This window comes from Hesperophylax consimilis, chromosome 19, assembly GCF_061612785.1.
Source record: "Hesperophylax consimilis isolate HC1 chromosome 19, BYU_Hcon_1.0, whole genome shotgun sequence".
Taxonomy (NCBI): domain Eukaryota; kingdom Metazoa; phylum Arthropoda; class Insecta; order Trichoptera; family Limnephilidae; genus Hesperophylax; species Hesperophylax consimilis.
Window position 1 is genome coordinate 13,384,703 of NC_142854.1, and position 23,844 is coordinate 13,408,546.

General features: G+C 31.0%; 1 protein-coding gene across 1 annotated transcript; it reads right to left on the bottom strand.

Moving 5' to 3' along the window:
* Positions 1-290: 290 nt before the first annotated feature.
* LOC149414844 (adhesion G protein-coupled receptor D1-like) lies at positions 291-20,917 on the bottom strand. The gene is made up of 4 exons (XM_089643400.1): positions 20,820-20,917; positions 17,357-17,478; positions 9,177-9,519; positions 291-1,768 (listed from the first exon to the last, which is right to left on the bottom strand). Exons 2-4 carry the CDS (start codon positions 17,462-17,464, stop codon positions 291-293), a joined length of 1,929 nt encoding a protein of 642 aa, XP_089499526.1. The 5' UTR covers positions 17,465-17,478; positions 20,820-20,917.
* Between the last annotated feature and the right edge of the window lie 2,927 nt (positions 20,918-23,844).

Below are 23,844 nucleotides of genomic sequence, written 5' to 3' on the forward strand. Positions count from 1 at the left end.
GTAATTAGCTTTAAGAACCATCTGTATATGTATAGCAAGCAATTATATTTAATTCAATTGATTGTGTCAAGTCTGTTGAGTTCCTGAATTTAACCTTATTAAAATTTCCCTGTAAGCCTCTCTGTTCAGGATCATAGGTATAACCGAAAAGTGCTGGACTTTTGCCTTGACAGCAATAGATTAATTTTCTTGAGTTGCATAGCTGAAGCTTTGGTGATAGTATTTAAAATACAAAAAATGTTTTGGTGATTAATTTTTGGTTATTATGACGTGTGGTGCTATCTCTGTCTTTAGCCTGGATTCGATTTGGCTCGCGCCTTTTCATTTAATAATTTTAAATATGCTTCATCGAAACACTCGTCACATTTCCCTGAGTTACTGCATTGATGCCAAGGATCAAATACATTTCTTCCAGAATTGTTTTCCTTCTCAACGTTACTACTAGATCTAGATATTTCCGATGTCACGCAAGATGCTTCTTCATCTGTAGACAATTTTAATATGGAAAGCCACAGCTTCCTAGTATTTCTATCCCCCAAAACGAAAATGTAACTCAGAATTAAGCCTTGAAGTGAAACATTTATGCAAAAGAGATAGGCCATGAATAAGTCATTTGAAAAGAGCCCTATAATCCATATTAGTCCGAATTGATAGAAAAGGAAAGTGAATCTTCTGACGTCCTGAACGATTTTTTTTTCTATTGAAATACTCGCATGTAAGTCGCGCGAGGTCTGATAAATAGAATAAAAAATGCTAAACAAAAGTTCAGTATTTAAAATAATAAATATGAAGATAGGTAAAACAAATGCTAGCCAAAATCTGTATCCGCTCAGATAGCAAAAGTAATTACTTAAATTGTTTGAATAGCTGTCAGAATCAAAAACCAGAAGAGGAATCATCGGTATCAAGGGAAACAGCCACCCAAAAGCTAGAGCAAGCAACAGTATGGAGTTTTCAGAATATTTCGTGAATTTGAATACGTTAACAATCTTTTGATGGTAAAAAAAGGATATCACAAACATCCAAGAAAAGGTTGAAAGAACAGAGTAATGTAAAATAATTCCGGAGACAAAGCATGTGTTTGTGCATGAGTTTTTGTCATTTAAGTCATGTGTGGAAACAAACAAGAAATTGAACAGCATAATTTCCATTGAGGCGACTAGATTCATCCTAAGCTTTTGAACCAAGCCATTTCTCCAGGTCTTCAATAGAATTCCTGTGAAGAAAACAATAAACAGACTGACGATGGATAAAATGCAGCCAAAAATGGAAATATATGTCAACACTCGATGGTGAAAATTACTCACCACATGTTCAAGTTTATCTTGGTTGTGGGCACCATGCATGGTTATAAGCTGAGCGAAACGCGTGAGATGATAACATCTGCAGGTTTCCCAGCCTTCGAGGTCGGTTTCTCCCAGAAACTCGCAGCCTTCAGTAGACCACTGGCCTGTGGGTCCCAAACCAAAATCCCAGAAAACGCACGCCTTGTTTTCACGTTCGTTTCCTATCTTACTCACGTTAGTCTTAAAATGTAAATCTACGTATTCATTTTTACCAAGCTTAGAAATATTTCCCATTTGTATGCTGATGATTTTCCCGTTGAATTTTTTCAGATCGTCCCCAAATTGTTGTTTCGTGTTTGAAAATGCTTTGTCGTTCCGATAAACTATAAACGAGATCTGCGCACCGCCAGACGGTTGGTTGCTTAGAATTGATGACACATTAACCAAAATAATACCCTCTTCAGAATAATCCGTGGGTGAATCTGAAAAAAAAAAAAAAAATGTATATAATCTTTTGTCCCTCCGTCAGTAAGAATGGAAATTTTAATTTCGCAATACAAGGCTACCCCACGAAAAATTGTGAAGATTTTAGACTTCCAAAAACAAATTTGTCGGGAACCCAAAATAATCTCTATTTTAAAGGATTTAAGATTTTGAATGAACTACCGACAGATGTTAAAGAAGCTAAAAGCATTGCTGCTCTTCGTGGGTTATGCCTAAATACTATAAAGAATAAGTTTGACATTTATTGTAAAGTGTCCTTAATGTCTTAGAAATAGGTTGTCAAAAGATTAATTTTAGATATGAAGGGTATTTTTTTATAACTAAAGAAAAACATACAAAAAAATATATGTATATATCCAATTCCACGGAATACTATCATTCTACCTAAAACGTAGAAAAAATACTAATATTGATTCTAAGTTCTCCCAACGTGGTTTCTCAAGAAATGGTACAAAACGTTCCCTCTTCCTGGTTCAATAGGTCCATAAGTTATTACCCCAATAGTAAAAAATTCTCTGCTTGAAATTTTGGGTTATTATTATCGATCTATATCAAATTTGCCTTTTGTAGCAAAATACTATTAAAATTGCTTCTTCACAAATAACCTCACACTTTGACTTTACCACGACTTTTTCAAAGATACTAGAGGTAACGTTTGGTTTACATTCTACCATCAAAATGTATATCATAAAGTGTAAATATACCGAAAAAACAAATTAGGGATAAGAGAAAGAAGAATACTGTTTAATTTATGACTTCAAAAGTTAAGCGGTAGCGATTGTTATTTCATAAGGTTTTTTTTAATGATTATATAAATATAATTGGATCGTATATTTTATTACGTGAAAGGATATTACATTAGGGTGGTTACAAGGTATAAGGGGAAAAAATATTTTCGTCTTAATGCCGGCCTGACCCCCCTAATATTTGCCATTTGTCTAGAAAATAAGATTTGGAAAGTTTTAGCTCAATTGGATAATGTTAACCTGTGCCTCATCGAGATTAAATATGAAATAACGATTTTTTGTAAAAAAAAAACTTAATTCAATCACTTTTGATCAAATTTTGTTTCCTTTGAACATTATACATTATTAAACAATATAATAAACAACATCATTTTCAATAAAATAATATAATATATAATAAAACATATAATAATATAATAAAACATATAAAAATATATAATAATACCACTGCGGTAAATACTGGTCGCTTCAACGGAACTTGCGTTTTGTTGGAGCAATTATTAGAGAAAAATCTTCTTTATTTAGCATGTCGCCACCATATTTTAGAAATTATTCTCAAATCAGTTTTTGATTTAAAAATGGGCACAACTACTGGACCCCACTCAAATATTTAAAAAAACTTTCAGACTGGGTGGTCGAAGCTAGACAAGACAAAATACAAAACTGCTATTGAAGATAAAAATATTAGACATAAAATAGGGAATTCAGATGAAATATCAATTTTTTTTTACAGAACAATTAAAAAACCAACAGCCATGGGATGATTACAAAGAATTAATTCAACTTTCGTTAGTTGTGTTAGGACATACGATAAGATACTTTTTTCAAAGTTCCTTGTGCCATTCATCACGCTAGATGGATGGCAAAGACCATTTATTGTATCAAAATATATCTTTTCAGGGATCAATTTACATTAATAAATTTAGAAAAAAAAGCTATCACTGACATTTGTTTATTTTTAGTAAACATTTATGTAAAAGCGTGGTTTAACGCCCCCAAACCCACTTTGGCCCCCAACCAAGACCTACAATTTTTAAAATCTCTTGTAAAATATAGAGAAATCGATAAAGAACTTGCAGACAAGGCACTGTCTAAAATGATAAATCATCTGCGGTACCTCAATCCTGAGTAAGTCGTATTTTCTTTCTTCGATGAAAATTTAGAAAAAAGTGCAAAACAAGCATGGCTGTAAAAATTCTACAATTAATTCCAATTGAAGAACAAACATGTGATAGAGGTGTGAAAGCAAAATTCAGTCTCCATCAAGTGGATAATTTATTGGACAAAGATATCGATTTTTTTGTTACTCATCAAACTCTTTTGATTCAATTCAAACTCTTTTCTCTTCAGTATCAATTTCAAATCTTTCAAAAGATTTGAAATTGATACTGAATTTTTAAATACGGATCCTGACATATGGTGTGAAAATACACATTATTTAAAAGCAAAAAAATATAGTGAACTGTTTCAAGGTTGTCAATGACACAACTGAAAGAGGGGTAAAATTAATCCAAGACTTCAATTCCTGTTTGACATAAGACAAAGAACAACAACACTTTCTGTTACAAGTTGTATCGGAATGTCGAAAAAATTTTCCTGACTCTTCAAAAGCCACGTTATCTAAGCCATTACCACCTTAATCTGATAATTAATTGTAAATGTAAATAATAATAATAATAACTTCTTTCTTTTGTATATTTTAAATATTGTATTTATTTATTATATTTATTTATTTATTGTATTTAAATATTGTATTGTATTTATTTTGTATATTGCTTAGCAACGCTAGTTAAGGCATATGCTTTGCATTTGCTCTCTGATTATTTTTTGTAATATCATATAGAAAAGAATTAGCTTTGATCCCAAAACATATAAATATTTAAAGAAGAATATATCAGATAACGCAATAAATAAACTGCCAGTAAGCCATAGGATATTTAGGTAAATAAATAGGATTTAAAAAAAATTATTTGAGGACCCCAGTAACCAAGGTAAACAACAATATTTGACATTCATTTGAAAAAAATAATAATATATTTTTATGTTGATAACGTTTTTCTGGAATATAATATATCATAGATTCGTAATGTTGAAAGGTAGTTGAATTGGAAATTATAGATTTGTTATGTCGAAAGGTAGTTTGATTAGAATATTTAATTTGATCACATTGAAAATTATTTATTGATTTGGTTACTGGAATGTAGTAGTAAAGATACAATCATCTCTAAGTTGTTTTGCAAAATGACAACAATGTCATTTGCAACCAACGTAGATGAACAGGGGATTATTATGTCATCTGTACAGATGAACATGGATAGTCTTAGACCCCAAAAAACAAAAGCAGGTATTCCTAGACAGCGAATGAAATGGACGAACGATGTCAATATGTTCATTGTTCGTTCATATTTTTATGTAACCAAAGTAGAAACAGATATGTTGTTATATAGGAAAAAATTACATTTACTTTTCTCACAAAATTATCCGATTGCCCAAGTAAGCGAACAAAGATTAGCAGACCAAAAGCGAGCTATTTTCAAAAATAATTTAATTTCTGTAGTCACATTAGAACAGATTAAAAGAGAAGTAGCAGATAGATTGCAAAGGGGAAATAATTTAGAACAAATTAACACAAGTAATAATGTCATATCAGATGCATTGAATGTAGATAGTTTGGATAATATTCTAGTCGAAATGTCCAATGATATTACAGTAGATTCAAATAACTTAGCCGTTATTTATAATCTTAGGGAAATCAACATTGCAAATTTAAACTTTGTTGATGAAAATGTAGTAGAATTAGCTAACTTACTTCATAATAATATAAACAGATATATAGATGTAGAGCCAACAGTTAGACCAAAATTACCGAAATTGCATACATCAAAGAAATTATCTAAATTAATTTTTGAATTAAATAACATAATTTTACCAAAAATCATATTTGACGAAATTAGTTTTTTAGATCTTCATACAATAGTATACGCTAGTGCGATTACTGTTTGTAATAAGTTAGGAATTAAATTATCATCCTCTGACGATAGATCATATAGTTATAGTAAACCAGAATGGCAGATTAGATTAGAAAATGATGTAGTATTTTTAAGAAGTAACATAGCTAGAGTAATAGAATATAAAAATGGAAATAGAAGTAGGAAAATTTTGAGACATGTAGATGAAATTGGTAGAAAATTTGGCTATAACATTGATAGTCATAATAATGAAAATATAATCAATGATTTATTGGATTTATTAAAACAAAAATTAGGCGTAAAAGCTAGTAGATTAAAAAGATATAATTATACGTATAATAAAAAAAATAATAATAGATTATTCCAGAAAAATGAAAAAATATTTTATTCCAAACTTGACGATAAACAAAATATTATTTCGAATAATAATATTCCGTTGCCATCTGAATCAGATATGCGCGATTTTTGGACTAAAATTTGGAGTAAAGATATAAAACATAACGAGTCAACTCCATGGATAGAAAATGAAGAACTCAATTTTTCAGGTATTGAACAAATGAGTTTTTCTAATATATCGGTTGAATTGTTAACCAAAATTATTAAAAATACTCATAATTGGAAAGCCACGGGTTGCGATTGGATACATAATTTTTGGTACAAACGTCTGACTACTTTACATCCTCTTTTGGCAAAAAATCTTTCAAAATTTGTCAGTCAACCTCAAAATTTTCCAAATTTTCTAACTAAGGGCATTACTTATATGTTACCCAAAAGCGAACATATTAATAATCCTTCTCAGTACAGACCCATTACATGTTTACCGACAATATACAAAATTTTAACCTCTTGTTTAACAGATTTAATATATACTCATTTAGATGAAAAAAATATTTTATCTGAACAACAAAAAGGTTGTCGCAGAAAACATATGGGATGTAAAGAACAATTAGTTATCGATTCTGTAATTCTAAAACAGATTCAAACTCGAAAACGTAATTTACATACTTGCTATATAGACTACCAAAAGGCTTTCGATAGTGTCCCGCACTCGTGGCTGATCAAAGTATTAAATATATATAAAATTAACCCCATTATTATTAGCTTTCTGGAAAATATTATGTCCTTTTGGAATACCAATTTACTTATCAATTTAAAAGGTAAGAAAATAGTAATACCGGGCATTTCAATTAAAAGAGGAATTTTTCAAGGAGACTCATTGAGTCCTCTTTGGTTTTGTTTAGCATTGAATCCTCTATCTAAAATGTTAATTAAAAGCAAGTTTGGAATAAAAGTTAAGGGTAATACAAGGGAGAGTAGTACAATTTCGCATTTATTATATATGGATGACATAAAATTATTTTCAAATTCTGAACAAAATTTAGAGAAAATGATCGAGGTAGTTAAAAACTTTTCAGATGATATCAAAATGACTTTTGGTTTAGATAAATGTAGAACGATCCATATAGAGAAAGGCAAAATTGTAGATGGGGACGAGAGTATATTTAGAAATTTCCAAATTACTAGTATGAAAAGGGATGAGGTTTATAAGTATTTAGGATACCCACAATCAAATAGATTAGACCATAGTAGTATTAAAAATGATATTAGGATTAAATTTCAAACTAGGATCAGGAAAATTTTAAAATGCAATCTATCTGCTAAAAATTTAGTAAAAGCAATAAATACTTGGGCAATACCTCTATTAACGTACTCATTTGGCATAATTAAATGGTCTAATACAGATTTAGATAACTTAGAAAGATTAATTAGAACTAAGCTAACAAAGTTTAATTGCCATCATCCAAATTCAGCTATAGAACGAGTTAATTTACCTAGAAATTTAGGAGGTAGAGGTATAGTCAAAATAACTTCTTTGAAACATAATCAGGTAGAAATGCTAAGAACTTTTTTCCATAGGAAAGCTCATAGCTCAGAAATGCACAAAATAATTTGCAAGGCAGATAGAAATATTACACCTTTAAATTTATACGATGAGAATGCCAACATTTTTATAAATCCCAACCAGGAATTATTAGATTCCTGGTCAAATAAAATTTTACACGCAAAACACTTCAATTATCTCAACCAAACGTATGTTGACAAAATTTCGTCAAACAAATGGTTGAGTATTGGAGAGTTGAGCGCAGAAATAGAAGGATTTATGCTTGCCATTCAGGATAGAGTCATTAATACTAAAAATTATAGAAAGCATATAATCAAAGATACAAATCAAATTGATGATTTGTGTAGAAAATGTTTGGCTTTTCCGGAAACTATAGAACATATTATATCGGGATGTTCTATATTAGCACCGTCCGAGTATACATTTAGGCACAATCAAGTTTTAAAAATAATTCACCAAAATTTGGTAATTAAACATAACTTGATTGAATGCCGTAATGTAGTACCATATTATGAATACGAACCAAATTCATTTTTAGAAAACGAATTTTATAAAATATATTATGATAAAACTATACTAACAGACCGAGCGATTAGTCATAATAGACCCGATATAGTTTTACATGACAAAATTAAAAAAATAACTTATATCATTGATGTCGCTATTCCAAATTCCTGTAATATTCAAAAATCTGTTAGTGAAAAAATAAGAAAATACACAGATTTAGGAAATGAAATAAAAAGAATTTGGCATTCTCAGACTATAAAAATATTACCATTCGTTATTTCGGCTACTGGCATTATACCTAGCTCTCTAATTAAAAATTTAGGCGTATTAGATCTATCAAAAAAATTATATATAAAGATGCAAAAGTCGGTCATTTTGAATACATGTAGGATAACAAAAGATTTTTTAAATATTTATATTGAGGGATCAGTAGGATTTATAGGCCCTGTTAGAAGTTCTACCGAGCCGAACCCTCTGATATGAAAATATCTGGAGACGGTGAATTATTTTCCCATTTGATCTCTGGTGATTTGACGTGTTGTTCTTGTATTGTTTTGTATTTACTTTGCTTATATAATGCACTTACATAATGTTGATTGACTAGATGATCATTTGTGGAAAAGTGAGTGGAAGGGTTAAGTTTTTTCCTTTGGGGAAGACTTAACCCGGACAACTAAATCGGAAGTTAAAAAAAATATAAAACTTTGAACATTATTTCTTCTTGTTTTTTATACCTTTTTGCATTTCTTTTCTCGTAAATCCATCATTTTCAATTTGGATTGTGCTGTATTTACTTTGAAAACAGTTTTAACTACACCCTTTTTTATGTACCAATTGAGAAAATAAATAAAGCAAAATCTGGACAGCACATGTAATTAAATCTTGCAATATTGATAGATATTTTATAAAAAAAAATTTTTTTTATAGAAGGTTAAACTTCAACCTTGATGAGGCACAGGTTAACCTTATCCAATTAATTAACTTCACCAATCTCATTTTTTAGCCAATTGGCAACTTTAAGGGGGGTCAGCACAAAAAAATTCCAACATTGATTTTTTGTAACCACCCTAATATTACATACTTTAATTGCCAAGTAGTAAGGTCCAGGTCCAATTTCATGGATAAAGATAAATACAAAACATTATCGAAATACCGACATTTATCATAATATATTTGCTAGATGAGTTATTATTTATTAAGGATATTAACGTGTGAACAGAAAAAATGCATACATTACAACAAAAACAATAATCGTACATACCTGAATTCAAGAATTCAAATGAGGAGATCAAGTTTTCATCCGGATCAGAAGAAATTTTTATTCCAACAATAGATTTTTGTTCAGAATTATCTGCGGTGAAAATAGCAATATTCACGTCTGGTTTCTGGATTGTTATTATTTGACTGTGATTCATTGGCAGAATCACTTTACAAACTAAAGCTTCCAAATTTTTTGGGATTTCCAAAGGAATTGTATCATTTTGTCCTAATTTTAGAAGACCGTCCACCATGGTTGCGGCATTTTCGAGACTAGTTATACTAACAGGAAAGTCCATCATAGCATTCATAGTCTGCATCACATATAGGATCTGCTCAGCTGGATCCTGTGGAAAAAAACTACTCATCAAATCTATGTTAAGAGAAAATAATGCATAACATTGACGTGCCATCTCAATTATCCTCATTAATAAATTGTCCGTCATAAATTTATAATTGTGTTATTTATTTAATTTATTACAGAACACGAAAATAAGAAGTGAATATTTTTATTAATATATTATGTAGTCAAAATTACAGTTATTTTATTAATTCAGAGTTCATACTTTAGGAGATTTAACTGGAAATACCTGGTAATTTTTTCATATCTTTATAATTATTGAGGAATATTAAACATGCCAATATAATTATCATAAAACTTTCTACATGCAAAAATATACACTTCACCACAATCTACAAATCTGCCCTGATAAATAAATATGCCCTGATAATGCCAAAAATAATTCACGATAATACTTTTGGCCGTCAGAATCTCAAATCATAAAATTATGTAACAAAAATGATATTATTGTAGAAAGCAATATTTTTTATATGTATATAAATTACAAACAATACAAACAAAATGAACCTTTGTCTGTCCAACTGGGAAGGATTCCCGTTTCAGGACAGCCAAATTGTGTATTTAGTACATAATATTCTTACAATGGAATGGCGATGCTGTCGTAACCAATTTTGAGAACATTGTTGATTGCATTCGAAGTGACAGGATGGTTTCTTTATCCTTGAAAGAATCGCAAAGATGTAATTTATTACCAGGGTCAATTTGGATAACATAGTAATTGCATTCAGAACAGATGAATGGTTTCTTACGGAACATCACAAGTCTGAGATTCTTTCCAGGGCATTTTGGAGAACATTTACAATTGTATAGTTAGAATTTCCACATTTTGTGATTTGACACATTTCATAAAATAAAATACTTTTGGTTTTAAATTCAAAATTATTATCTGACATTGGAATTGTGACCAAACGAAAAAATGAACTTATGTGCAAATGGATGATTCGATGTATTGTGGATTACAATATCAGTATAGGAGGGTTTACGAAATAAACTAAAATCAATTTTGTTATTAACGATCGATAAGGTAAGGTCTAAGAAACCGGTCGGCTCTAAAAATTATTAAAAACTCGAGGTTTTAAAACAAAAAGTATTTTATTTTATTAACAAATATGAATTAATATTGTGGGCTTTTGCGTGTCATCTTTCGCTCGTTGTAGAACACCGGCTAATTCTTAAGCTGTGGGGAGATTATTGATTTTAAATGCAACTCTTACGTATACTTTTATAAAATTTACATACACTCTCATAAAATAATATGTTTTTATAAAATTCTATTTACAATTAAATTTAACGGTCAAAACAGTCAGCAAAAAATCAACCAACGAACCTGAGATGTTAGAAATTATCTTTACGGAACAACTCTAATTAAACTTTTTCTAAACACAGAAATATTGTCCATTATTTTATAGTCGCATACTTTATTTATTTCAGAATGCGTCCATTTGAAGATATATCTAATGCATTGGTAACTGGAAAAGCCGAGTAAGTTCGTATTGTATTGGCCATTGAATGATGTTAATGCTTTTTGAAGTAACTCCACACAGGAGGCACTGAAGAAAATCATTTCCCTCAGAGCCTATATAGCAAACCATTCCACAGCCGAGCTGGTTCTCAGTTCTTGCACAGATGCAATTGTCAACATCATTGATAAAACTTCTAGCGCTTGATGTAATGGTCCCAACCATATTCTCTATTATGTGCTCCTAACAAATAACAACATCTTTTCATCGTAAGACAGCAGCAAGAAGCGTTATTACCAGGTTGTCACTTTTCTATTAGTCAGTTCCATTCGTCATGTTTACTGAACATGACAACTGTTATAATTTATTACACATGTATATTATATGAATATGTCTGACAATTTAATCAATAGGATCTGGAGAAGTTAAAATAAGATCATACTACATAGCCCAAAAGAGTTCAAAATGAAATTGAAAGTTCACTGAAAACTATTAAGAATGGAAATCATTTTTTTTCTTATGGTTTATTTGCATTTTTATTATCGATTGTTTTGATAAAAGACGTACTGTGTTGAATTTAAATCTTGTCAGTGAAATTGTGAAGCCTTAATAACGGTATATTTTTGGTGGGAGATGTACTCGTAAAATATCAAATAACTGGGTCGAAACTTCTGTCTAATTCTGGTGAAAGTATCGACTTACAAGAAGAATTTTCTCCTGTAACCAAGAGCATATAATTGCTCCTTTAGACTTATGTAAGTTAAGCATAAGAGACTCTGTGTTTATTATCCAAGCTACTTATCAATGCACTAGATCTTAATTTTGACGAATTTCCTAAGTCTTCTATCCAACGAACTCTCACGGAAAATCGAAAAGAACGAGCTGAAAACTGTTGTCTGCTTTGGATATTCGGAAATGCAAAGAAGAACATCTTCCTATAATGATATCATTTAGGATATTTATATTTGAGTAGAGAACAACTTATTGCTGTGCCGAATTGGACAATTCCAGAGGCAATAAAACAGACACAGGCTGCTTCTAATACGATCTCTGTGCATATTCTGTGTTGTGACAACACAGCTTCGAACAAAGGTCATTTCAATGTAGCCTGTGTTCCACTAGATCAAAATCTAAATAGGAAATTGCTTAATTTATTTTGCTAGTCGCCATCATTTTTACTATTTGTTGTTGAAATGCGTGGAGCCTGCTATGACTCAATACAGAGTCAAAACCCACCTCTATCCCATCAAAACCGTACTTTCACAAATACCCCTATTTCTCCAAAAATTAATTCCTCACTCATTCAATGAGAATTGGACATTTTTCCGTTCCTTTTAACTTTTTAAAAAATTCACGTGCTTGACTCCTCAGATTTAACAATTGTGTAAGTTCAAAATTGCAGGGAGCAGATTATGTATTATTTACATATTATTATTATAATTTTTTAAATTGTAAATTCGGAGTCCGACCGTTGCGAACTTCTGAGTCTAGTCTAAGAGTACCAACTCGGCACTCTAGGCATAAGTACCTATTTCAATCTCACCGTACACAAACAATTTATGAAGCAAATTAACCAATTCCTCACCTACACAGATTATGTATTTATTATTCAAACAAATGTGCAAATGATACAGACATCCTTAACATATAACTAATTCGATTCATTACAAAATATTGTTATTGTTAATTTTAGGTTACATCTTTTTTTATTTATCCTCCTATTTATTTATTTATCCTCGTCTATGGTTAACTGTAGTGCTAAGATCTGAAATTTCCGCGTCCCTTATAAACTAGCCGAAAAATTAATAGGAGTTGTTTAAAGCCACAATAAATAGATTTAAATTAAAGTTTAAACCTTCTACGTTTTGTGGGATCAAAAGTTTTAGTTAAGATTTCAAAGTGTGAGTGATTTTTGCGCAAAAACTAATTAAAGTAAAAAAATATTAAATGTCAAGTTGGGTGACTTTGTCTATGCAATAAAACAAATATTAAATAGTGATTGCCACCATCAATTTTTCATCAAGCATAATTAAAGAGGGGCATTTGTGAACTTACTAAAATAGTGATGTCTAGCACACGTAGCAAAACCCCAATAATTTCGGAAGATAAATTGAACATGGATAAGATTATTGAATACATTGATAAAAAATTTGAAACCCTGAAAAAAGATATATTTACAAAAATTGATTTACAAACTACAGAAACTACAAAAAGTATTGATTTTATCAGTGCTCAATACGATGAGATGTTAAAAAAAATTGAGGTCTCAAATAATTTAAATCGAGCGATTCAAACAGATTTTGAAAATATAAAAAAAGACCAAATGGAAAAAAATATGATTATTAAAAAACTTGAAATCCGACTTTCTGATTTGGAAACGTTATCAAAATCTAATAGTTTGGAAATAGCAGGAATTCCACAACAAAACCGCGAACAACCTGTGGAAATTGTTAAAAAAGTTGCTGCCGCAGCAGGAATCCACCTCTTACACACTGATATAACTGACGTCACGAGAGTCTCAGACAGACGAAATGAAGCCCCTCCTAAACTTCTTGTGACCTTTTCCGATAAAAGAAAAAGAGATTCCCTCCTTGATAAGAAAAAGGAAATAAATTATAATGAAATCAAGGATCTGGCGACATCTCGAATCTTCATCGGGGAAGAATTAAGCCCGTATCATAAAGAAATCCTATGGAAAACAAAACAATTATCAAAAGAAAAAAATTACCAATATGTATGGTACAAACAGGGTAAAGTTATGATACGCAAAAAACAAGATGATAAAATTATCTACATTAAGCACCTTGATGATATGGTGAAAATAATTTAGTGAATAATATGAACAACATTACTTAATCCACTTAATAATTTAAATTGAGAAAATGAATAACGCACTAACAACAAACATACCAAACATATCATCCATAAACAATAATTTTAACATAATGCACCAGAATATTAGAAGTATCAATAAAAACTTTGATGAACTACAAATATTGATGAAAAGCTTAAATTTAAAATGGGATATTATTATTCTTACTGAATGTTGGCTAACTGATAAATACTACCCCCTACAAATTGGGAATTATGTCCCTTACTCTACAATAATGAACAACACAAAAAATGATGGTGTCATCGTATATATTAAAGAAGATATAGAAGCTGATGTCAGAGAGATCTGTATCAATAATGCAAACTGTCTAAGTATATCAATCGGTAATGACACAACAATACTCGCAATTTATAGATCTCCTTCTACACAAAATCTAGAACCATTCCTCAACTCCTTATCTAATCAACTAAGTCTACTAAAAAGAACTAAAGATGTATTTATCATCGGTGATATAAATATTGATATTCTTGAAAATGGCCATCCAAAAAAATTTGATTATATGCAAACACTAGCATACCATGGATATAAAAGCCTAATTGATGAACCAACACGTGTATATAATGAAAGCAAAACTTGCATTGATCATATCTTTTGTAAAACTAATAGAAAAACTCAAGCCATTATTTGTACTACCACACTGACAGACCATTATACAATAATTCTATCTATTACAAAAAAAAATACATATGTAAACCAAAAAAAGAAATCACTCCTAACGAAATCTGAAACAAATTGGGAAAACGTCAAATGCGAGTTAACAGTGAATGACTGGACAAGCCTTCTGGAAAAAGATGATACTGATACTGCTTGGAGTTATTTTATAGAAGTTTTACAGAACATTATCCTATCAAACACCAAAACCATAGAAAAAAAGTTATCTCATAAAAATTTACACATTAAACCTTGGATTAGTCAGAATATTATAAACTCAATCAGAAAAAGAGATGAACTGCACAAAAAAGTCAAAAACAACCCTTATGATATCCTAACACTTCGATTCTACAAAAGATATCGTAATACATGTAAAAATGTAATACGTTATGCTAAAGAAACATTCTATAAAAACAAGATTGATGAATGTAATAATGATTCACGTAAACTCTGGCAGATCATAAATGAAATAACTAATGCTAAAGCCTCACATAATGACAATAGCATTAAGGAATTAAACATTGATGAGATTCCCACATCTTTTACAGAACACCCGGACAAACTTCTTGACTTTATAAACAACTATTTTTGCAATATAGGCTCAAACTTAGCAAATAAAATTAAACAAAATTCAATTAGTACTATCGAAAATACAGTGAGGATTGACGATGTAAATCAAGAAAACAGCCTCAATATTGTCAAGATAACAAGTGATGAAATAAGAAATATTATAGCCTCCCTAAATATAAATACTTCATCGGGAAATGAACTGATATCAAGCAAATCAATTAAATATCTACAAAATGAGTTAATCCACCCACTGACGTATCTTATAAATCTGTCAATATCAAATGGTATTTTTCCTGCTTGTCTTAAAATTGCTACGATCATTCCAATATATAAAAACGGTCCCAAAAATGATGTATCAAACTATCGACCAATTAGTATTTTAACTACACTATCAAAAATATTAGAAAAAGTTATAAAAAAACAAATGCTTACATTTTTGGATTCTAATAAAATATTATCATCTACGCAGTATGGTTTTAGGGAAAACCTGGGTACTGGTGACGCTATAGCTAATGTAACAAATACAATTATTAGAAAATTGGATGAAGGCAAAAAATGCCTAGCAGTTTTCATTGATCTTCAAAAAGCTTTCGATACCATTGACCACGAAATACTGTATTTAAAACTAAAAAAAATGGAATAACCGAAACAACCCTAAACCTACTTAGAAGTTACTTAACGGGAAGAGAACAATTTGTACAAATTGGTAAAAGAAGGAGCAAAACTCTACCAATTAAGTACGGTGTCCCCCAGGGAAGCGTATTAGGACCTATACTATTTCTAATTTACATAAATGACCTTATGAATCTTCCCATCAAAGGAAACATAATGAGCTTTGCAGATGACACTGTAATTTTATTCCATGAACAAGATTGGACAAGCACATATAAGGAGGCTGAACATGGCCTAACTGTTCTTCAAAACTGGCTTAAAGCAAACTCCCTTACATTAAATGTGAATAAAACCAAATATTTAATTTTCTCCAAAAACAAAAGAGGACAACCAATGAATGAGCATATACTCAAACTACATGAATGTCAAAAAAAATTTCCTCAATGTTCCTGCTCGATTATAACTCAAACCAAAAGCATAAAATATCTTGGTATTGAAATTGACGATAAACTACACTGGGATTCACACATTGATCGAACTTCAAAAAAGTTAACTAAACTCATCTACTTCTTCAAAAAATTACGGAACATTTTGTCAGCTAGGGATTTAAAGAGAGTTTACTATGCTTTATGCCACTCCAAATTGGAATATGGAATAATAGGATGGGGCTCAGCAGTATCAAAACATATAAAACAGCTGAAGGTAACTCAGAATTGCATCATAAAGACCATACTAAAGGTTCCCATAAGGACATCAACAACAGAAATTTTTAAACAATTTGACGTTCCAAGCATACAGAAAATCTATGCCAAAAACATTTTGGTACAACACCTCAAAAATAATTCTCAGGAAAACACCTCACATACTCATAATACCAGAGCCAAAAAAACAGAGATACTAACTATACCAAAGTGTAACTCTACCTTTGGACAAAGAAGCTCTGAATTTTTAGCAGTAAAGGTATATAACAAACTCCCACTTAGTATCAAACAAATCAAAACAAAAAACAACTGCATTAAGAACATTAAATCTTGGCTTAAGGAATTACCGGAAAAAGAACTTACTAGCATATTTAAAACATCGTCGTAGAAGTTTCTGGAAACCCTTACCCAAAACATGAAGTCGAACCATAGAAGTCGCTGAAAAATTATTCAAAACCTAGTCCCCCTCAGCACAGGATCTCCTAGTGAGGAGGACTATAAAAATCTATATCAATTAATCATATAAATATATATAATTCTTATAAAAATGTTTAAAAAAATGTAATATAGTAACTAAATAAAAAAAAAAAAAAAAAAAAAAAAAAATTTAATTTGTAAACCATTGTAATGTAACTTGATACACACACTCCTTGCCTCATTCATATCGTACATATTCTTCTATTATTCTGACACTAGACATGGCCCGATTTAAGCATCTGATTCACTTGATCGTGCCATGTCTTCCAATGTAAGTAATTATTATTTTTTGCAACCATTGTTTATTAGTAATACTTGCATAAAAAAAATTGTAACAATTTCACGTAGCCAACGTGAAAGCCCAATAGGCGTATAGAAAATAAAAATAAAATAAATAATACGCCCTTCACCTTAACTCAATATTTGTTTTTGTGCAACGAAATTTTACAAAATACTTACTAAGTTCGTGATGTTTTGTTTGCAGTAGTTTATGTTGGAGATTTTCCAAACGGCCCCGAATCTATAGTCGCCCACACATTTGTACTCTCGGCAGAGGTCTGTTCTCATTATGACATCGTGACCTGTGCATTTCATCTAAATTATTACATTTTCGACTGACACATTATACAGAACCAACAAAACAATTATCAAAAAAAAACTATTAAGAGGTGTTATTTTGAATAGCCCGCTATTTCGGTAGATGTTACTTTTGAAGCTGTCATTTTTTGACATTTGACAAGTAGAAACTACGCCATTAATAAAAATGGAACGATACACGCTTCAACAACGCATTGAAATTATTAAAATTCACTTGAGTGAATCAAATGCAAATCATCTTGAGTGATGAGGCCCATTTCCACCTCGGTGGCTTCGTCAACAAGCAAAATTGTCGCATCTGTGGCTCGGAAAACCCTAGAGTTATTGTTGAAAAGCCTCTCTATCCTCAAAGTGTGACTGTTTGGTGCGGTTTATGGTCCGGCAGAGTCATAGGACCTTACTTTTTCTAAAATGAGGCTAGAGTAACAGTTACGGTGAATGGATCGCTATCGAGAGATGATTAATGATTTTTTATGGCCGGAATTGTATGGTATTGATCTGGACAACATTTACTTTCAACAAGACGGCGCTACGTGCTACACAAGCAACGAAACCATTTATATTTTACGATTGAATATCAAAATAACACCTTTTATTGGAAAACCCTGTATTTTATACACTGATATTATTAACGAATAACAGAAAAATATGAAATCGAAAAGACACATAAATTAAAAAGGTGACAATTGGGAATTGAACCCCGCTTAGTCTTACCGGGACAATACTTTATCTGGTAACCCATGTTTTGATCATTAAAATATATAACAAGCTTCCACGTAGCATCAAACAAATAACCGACATACTCAAATTTAAATCATCGATAAAAACATTTATTTTAAACAAATGTCACAACACCTTAAATGAATACCTTACATAAATTAAATACCTTGTTTTTTTTTTTTTTACATACATTTGTTAAGGCAATGCACTACGTCGTGTAATATTTTAAATTGAGCCGCTATCAATAACAACCCTTACGTAGATGGCGATAAGGTTTAAATTTCCGCTTAACACCATCCGCCTGTTTCGATTTATGCAAGAAAAAAACATGGCCAAAAAGTGCCTTTTATTTTATTTTGTGGATGTTCAGGCATAAATATATTTTTTTTCGATAATTTTATAAATAACTTAATTTGCCACACCATACAATAAAATGATAACCGAAAATGAGTTCGTAAGGAGTAGATTTTGAACTTTAAAGCAGTTTTCATAGGCCTTATACATTATTTTTTTCTGGGCTTCTAAAAAGACTTATCTTAAAAATACTCGATCATTTCAAAGGCCAAGATGTATTCTACTCGCAATATTTAATTTAAGTATCTGAAACATTTCTAGGCGACCAAATTTTGAAACCAAAAACACATGATTTTGCATTACTACGTATGGCATCGCCTTAATATGTAATTGTTGGGTTATGTAATATAATTTGTATTTGTTGGGTTAGCTGGAAGAAATAGGAATACTCTGTATCTTTGTGCAATAAATATTTTTTTGAAATTTTAATTTTGATCGTAACCAAAGGTTCGTTATTGATTCAATTTTTGGAAAATGCTGAATATATAAGCCGTCAAAACGTTTATATTTGCGGCCGACCGAAAAGAATGTGACATCACGGTACATTTACGTCAGCACTGCCAATCAAATTATGAATTGTAGTGCATTTGACGTTATGAGATAAAATTACATAAATTTAACAAATGTTCACTTTGAAAGCTCGTAACTTCGTCAATAGATATCGAAAAATTAATTTTACTGATATCGTAGATTAAGAATATTTAATCAATAATATTTCGCTGTCATAGATTAGATTATAAAAACCTTGAAATTAATCCCCAAAGTCTATTATCATATAAAATATGCATAATTTATTTTTGTGCGCAAGTATCAATAGATAAGTAACGAAGCAAACATTATTGATTATATTATCGCTACCTTCATAATCGATCATCATTTGCATAGTTGGCAAATAATTCTTCTAAGTATTAATGACATATATTTTTTTATTTTTTTTTTACCTTTTGTATATATTTAACCTTTTGTTTATATTTAACCTTGCACTTTATACCGTAAATTATACTTTATACTTAACTTAATATTTAACTTTTATACCGTAAATTATACTTCATACTTAACTTTATATTTAACATTTACACTTTATTCCGTATATTATACTTGAAACATTATGCTGTATACTTTTTACTTTTAACTTTATATTTATATTAATAGCACATAAATAAATAATTAATTATTTTATTTTATTATTACTCCTCACACATTTGATCTTCCACCAAAATTAATTTCTTTAAAATTTCTAATGATACAGAGTTTTCCAATGACAGATGTTATTTTGAATAGCCCGCTATTTCGATAGATGTTACTTTTGAAGCTGTCATTTTTTGACATTTGATAAGTAGAAACTACGCCATTAATAAAAATGGACCGATACACGCTTCAACAACGCATTGAAATTATTAAAATTCACTTGAGTGAATCAAATGCAAATCATCTTGAGTGATGAGGCCCATTTCCACAAAATTGTCGCATATGGGGCTCGGAAAACCCAAGAATTATTGTTGAAAAGCCTCTTTATCCTCAACGTGTGACTGTTTGGTGCGGTTTATGGTCCGGAGAATTCATTGGACCTTACTTTTTCGAAAATGAGGCTGGAGCGACGTTACGGTGAATGGATCGCTATCGAGAGATGATTAATGATTTTTTTATGGACGGAATCGGATAGTATTGATCTGGACAACGTTTACTTTCAACAAGACGGCGCTACGTGTCACACAAGCAACAAAACCATTGATTTTTTACGAATGAATATCAAAATAACACCTTTTATTGGAAAACCCTGTATTTCAATATTATGAAATATAATTAAAATTATGATTACATGACAAAGATTTTGTGACATTTATAATGACAGAATTACTGTCATACCTGTAATACAAAGTAGCCCTACCTCCTTCTTTAGCTAACGCTTCGGACAGCATTACAATATCCATCATCTGCCCTGACACTTTAATGCTGTCCAAAACGTTGGGTAGAGAAGGAGATAGCGTAATATGGCATAATACCCCAAAAATAGATCACTTCAGTAACTGAGAAACTTTCACTTTACTTTAACGTAATTGTTATAAAAGTAAAGAAAATTAAAAAAGAAAAATATATTATCGAATCGTACGATTGATCTTAAAAGATTAAATATTGCAAACATAATTTATTGGACTACTAATCGCACGGGTGAGCTTATAAAATTAATATTTTCAAACATAAATTGTGTTAATCAATTAAAAATACAAATATTTAAAAATATATATATTACCTATTTTAGTTTCCGGGACAAAGTGAACATTCTCGCAGAATAGCAGTTTCCTTGTGAATATGACATCCTCCTTTAGAAAGTAATTTAACAAAATGCGATCCCCCTCAGCGACATGCAACAATATTTTGTCACCGTAGTCCAATTTCTCTGATATCGTAACATTATCTAAAATTTCACTGTTGGTTATCATAATTCTTGTATTGAGATCTTTTGGGCATTTGCCGTTAGGACAAAGTTTTCGTTTCAAATCATCTGAATGTTGAGATTGAATATCCAGCAAATACCGTAAGAGTTCAACATCTTTTATCATTATCACGGATGTGTTTTTATATAAATGTTTATTTCTCACAAATACAACCTTTTCTGAGTCGATTGAATAATAATCTATTTTGTTTATGCAAAGACACCAATAGTTTCCGTTTTCTATTGCAGTGACACCGAACTCTTCGGTATTATTCAAAGCCTTGATTTCCATTCTTATTCTATCTGTCTTGTTTAGGGATTCGTGGAAACACCAAACTTCGTCCAATATTGGTATTGGTTGGGTGATATTAAAAATGATTAAATCGTTTCTAAAAACAAAAGAAAACAAATTAAATTTGGTTAAAATACTATTGATAAAAAAAAATAAACAATTCACAATAAAGTTCCTAATAGACGTAATTTAAATAGTCATATTTAGGGTTTTCCAATAAGAGGTGTTATTTTGAATAGCCCGCTATTTCGGTAGATGTTACTTTAAAAAGTAGAAACTACGCCATTAATAAAAATGGAACAATACACGCTTCAACAACGCATTGAAATTATTAAAATTCACTTGAGTGAATCAAATGCAAATCATCTTAGTGATGAGGCCCTGAGGGATAACTTACTCTGTGCGTGCATATTTGATCTCCACTTCGGTTCGTTCTGGAGAATACTCGTGCAGTCCACTATCGCCTCCTTGTACAGCTGGCAGGACGCACAGCCTCGGGAACTTCTGGTCACACCACACGGGCTTCAGCTCCTTGTTCTGCAAGTCCACCGTGGCGCAGTCTCCCGGTGCACTGCCCATGGCGCTCGTGTTCCATCCCTCGAATATCGCTGATGTAAAGTTCTCTACCATTCCCATGTTTTCATCTCCGATGCGCCAGTTCACGAATGGTCCATTTTCATAAACTCTTTCGTAATCAGTCCAAAAAATATTGTACTTTAGTTCGTTGTACTCCAATTCATAAATCGATATGTTTTTATAAAAATCGATTGGTACTGTATTTCCATTGCATCCATCATACTTCTCCGAGCTAGTTTCTGGAGGTTTAACCATGGATGGCCCAGAAGATGGTAACCCATTTAAAGGAAAGCTGATCCCAAAGACACCCAGCGTGCTTATAACAATCGCTAATGAACATTTCAATAACATTTTGAATCGTTGGTTCAGGGGGGAAACCAGATAATATATTCACTAAGGTATATTATACCTATATTTAATAAAGTTCTACTTTAACAGTATTCTTATTATTCTACATCGAATTATTCAAACCTTTAGTTACACGTGGCATTATTATATTGTATTAAGCCTAGATATTAAAAGTGTTACGCTCTTCTGGCAGAAAATTACACTGTTTTCTTCCATGCTGAAAAATAAATAAAAATGGTTTATTTTAGCATTCAAAATAAGTATGAAAGGGGATTATGTGAAAATTCTAACATAAATAAAATATAATGAATTTAACAATATATAATAAAATTTTGGGAATGAATAGTGTGTATAGAAAAATAACAACCCGTGGAAAAAAGTTTCATGATTGAAAACTATAGAAATTCTCTTGCAGATAAATAAACCTTTCCCCATTTTGATGAGATATCCGTTTGAGGAAGCCTTTGTTGAAGTGGACATAAAAAAAAATAAAAGGGATCGTCGTCCTGCCATGCTAACATTTGAAATGCTAATATCTCTTCGACCGAATGGCAAACAAATACCGGAGTCAAAGAAGTTGAAAGACTTGAAATCTTTACTACCTCTCAATCCAAAAGACGCACAGGATCTACATATAAAATTCCTTAAAATAAACTCTATTAACGATGATGCTGATGGATTTTCAAGCAGTTCAGATTTTAATATAAAGGGTGAAGAGTAATATTGATTTTGGCAACTTGAACTTACTTGAAAGCTTTTTGTTGTTGTTTACTGTACATAATTTAGGTGAACAAAGAACTTTTTTTATTTGCCTCTTTGTCTGATATCGGGAAAATGAAGGCGCCAGCACCTCATAAGGACGCTCCTCGAGGTTCAAACATGGCTACGAAATGAACAAGCATCTAATTGATGGAGATGAAGTGAGTTAACACCAATACATACCAATAACATGTCCCGCGGCTAGAAATGAAGTTCTTATGCTGATTTCTGCAAAACTGCAAAACCTCGAGCGTAAAACCATGTAGCTGACGGAGGCCAGTATTAGAGTGTTCTGTTAATGTGTGGCACTGTAATCCTGCAGCAACACGTCTAAAATACGGAGGGACTATTTGATGCCCAGTGCATAGTAATTTTCTGTAACCCCTAAAAACATGAAAAGTTTTATAATTTTTGTATTGTATTTGTAATTCTTTACATACTATGTTGCAAATACACATAAAATAGCCCAAAAATTTAACACAAATTTTCTACTTAGTGTCGAAAATATAAATAAGAGTATTCCATTAGTCACAGATACCTCTAATCAATCATCGGAAAGTAGAGAGAATAATAATGTTTTCTAAGAAATATAAATAGAAAACATTGATAAAAAAGACCGTGCATGATCTTTAAGGGAATCAACGAATTATACACACATGAAGAATTTATATCGGATCTATCTCTTCCAAATGAAGATATAAAAATAATGTACGAAAAGGAACCAAATAAAATATAAAGGAACCATACAAATTTAAAAATTCCTACCAAAAACATCATTCTCGAAACCAGTGGAGATTTGAGAAATCTACTAATTTCGAAAAAAAAGAGTTAACCTTGGTTTTTACCAAATCAAAGTAGAAGATTGTA

What these genes read in the sequence shown, in the direction of transcription:
- LOC149414844 (XM_089643400.1), bottom strand. Translation starts at nt 17,464, where the DNA reads ATGAGAACAGACCTCTGCCGAGAGTACAAATGTGTGGGCGACTATAGA. An exon ending in AACAAAACATCACGAACTTA is followed by an intron (nt 9,520 to 17,356) that starts GTAAGTATTTTG and finishes TTTTTTCCACAG; the next exon opens with GATCCAGCTGAGCAGATCCT. An exon ending in ATTTGAATTCTTGAATTCAG is followed by an intron (nt 1,769 to 9,176) that starts GTATGTACGATT and finishes TTTTTTTTTCAG; the next exon opens with ATTCACCCACGGATTATTCT.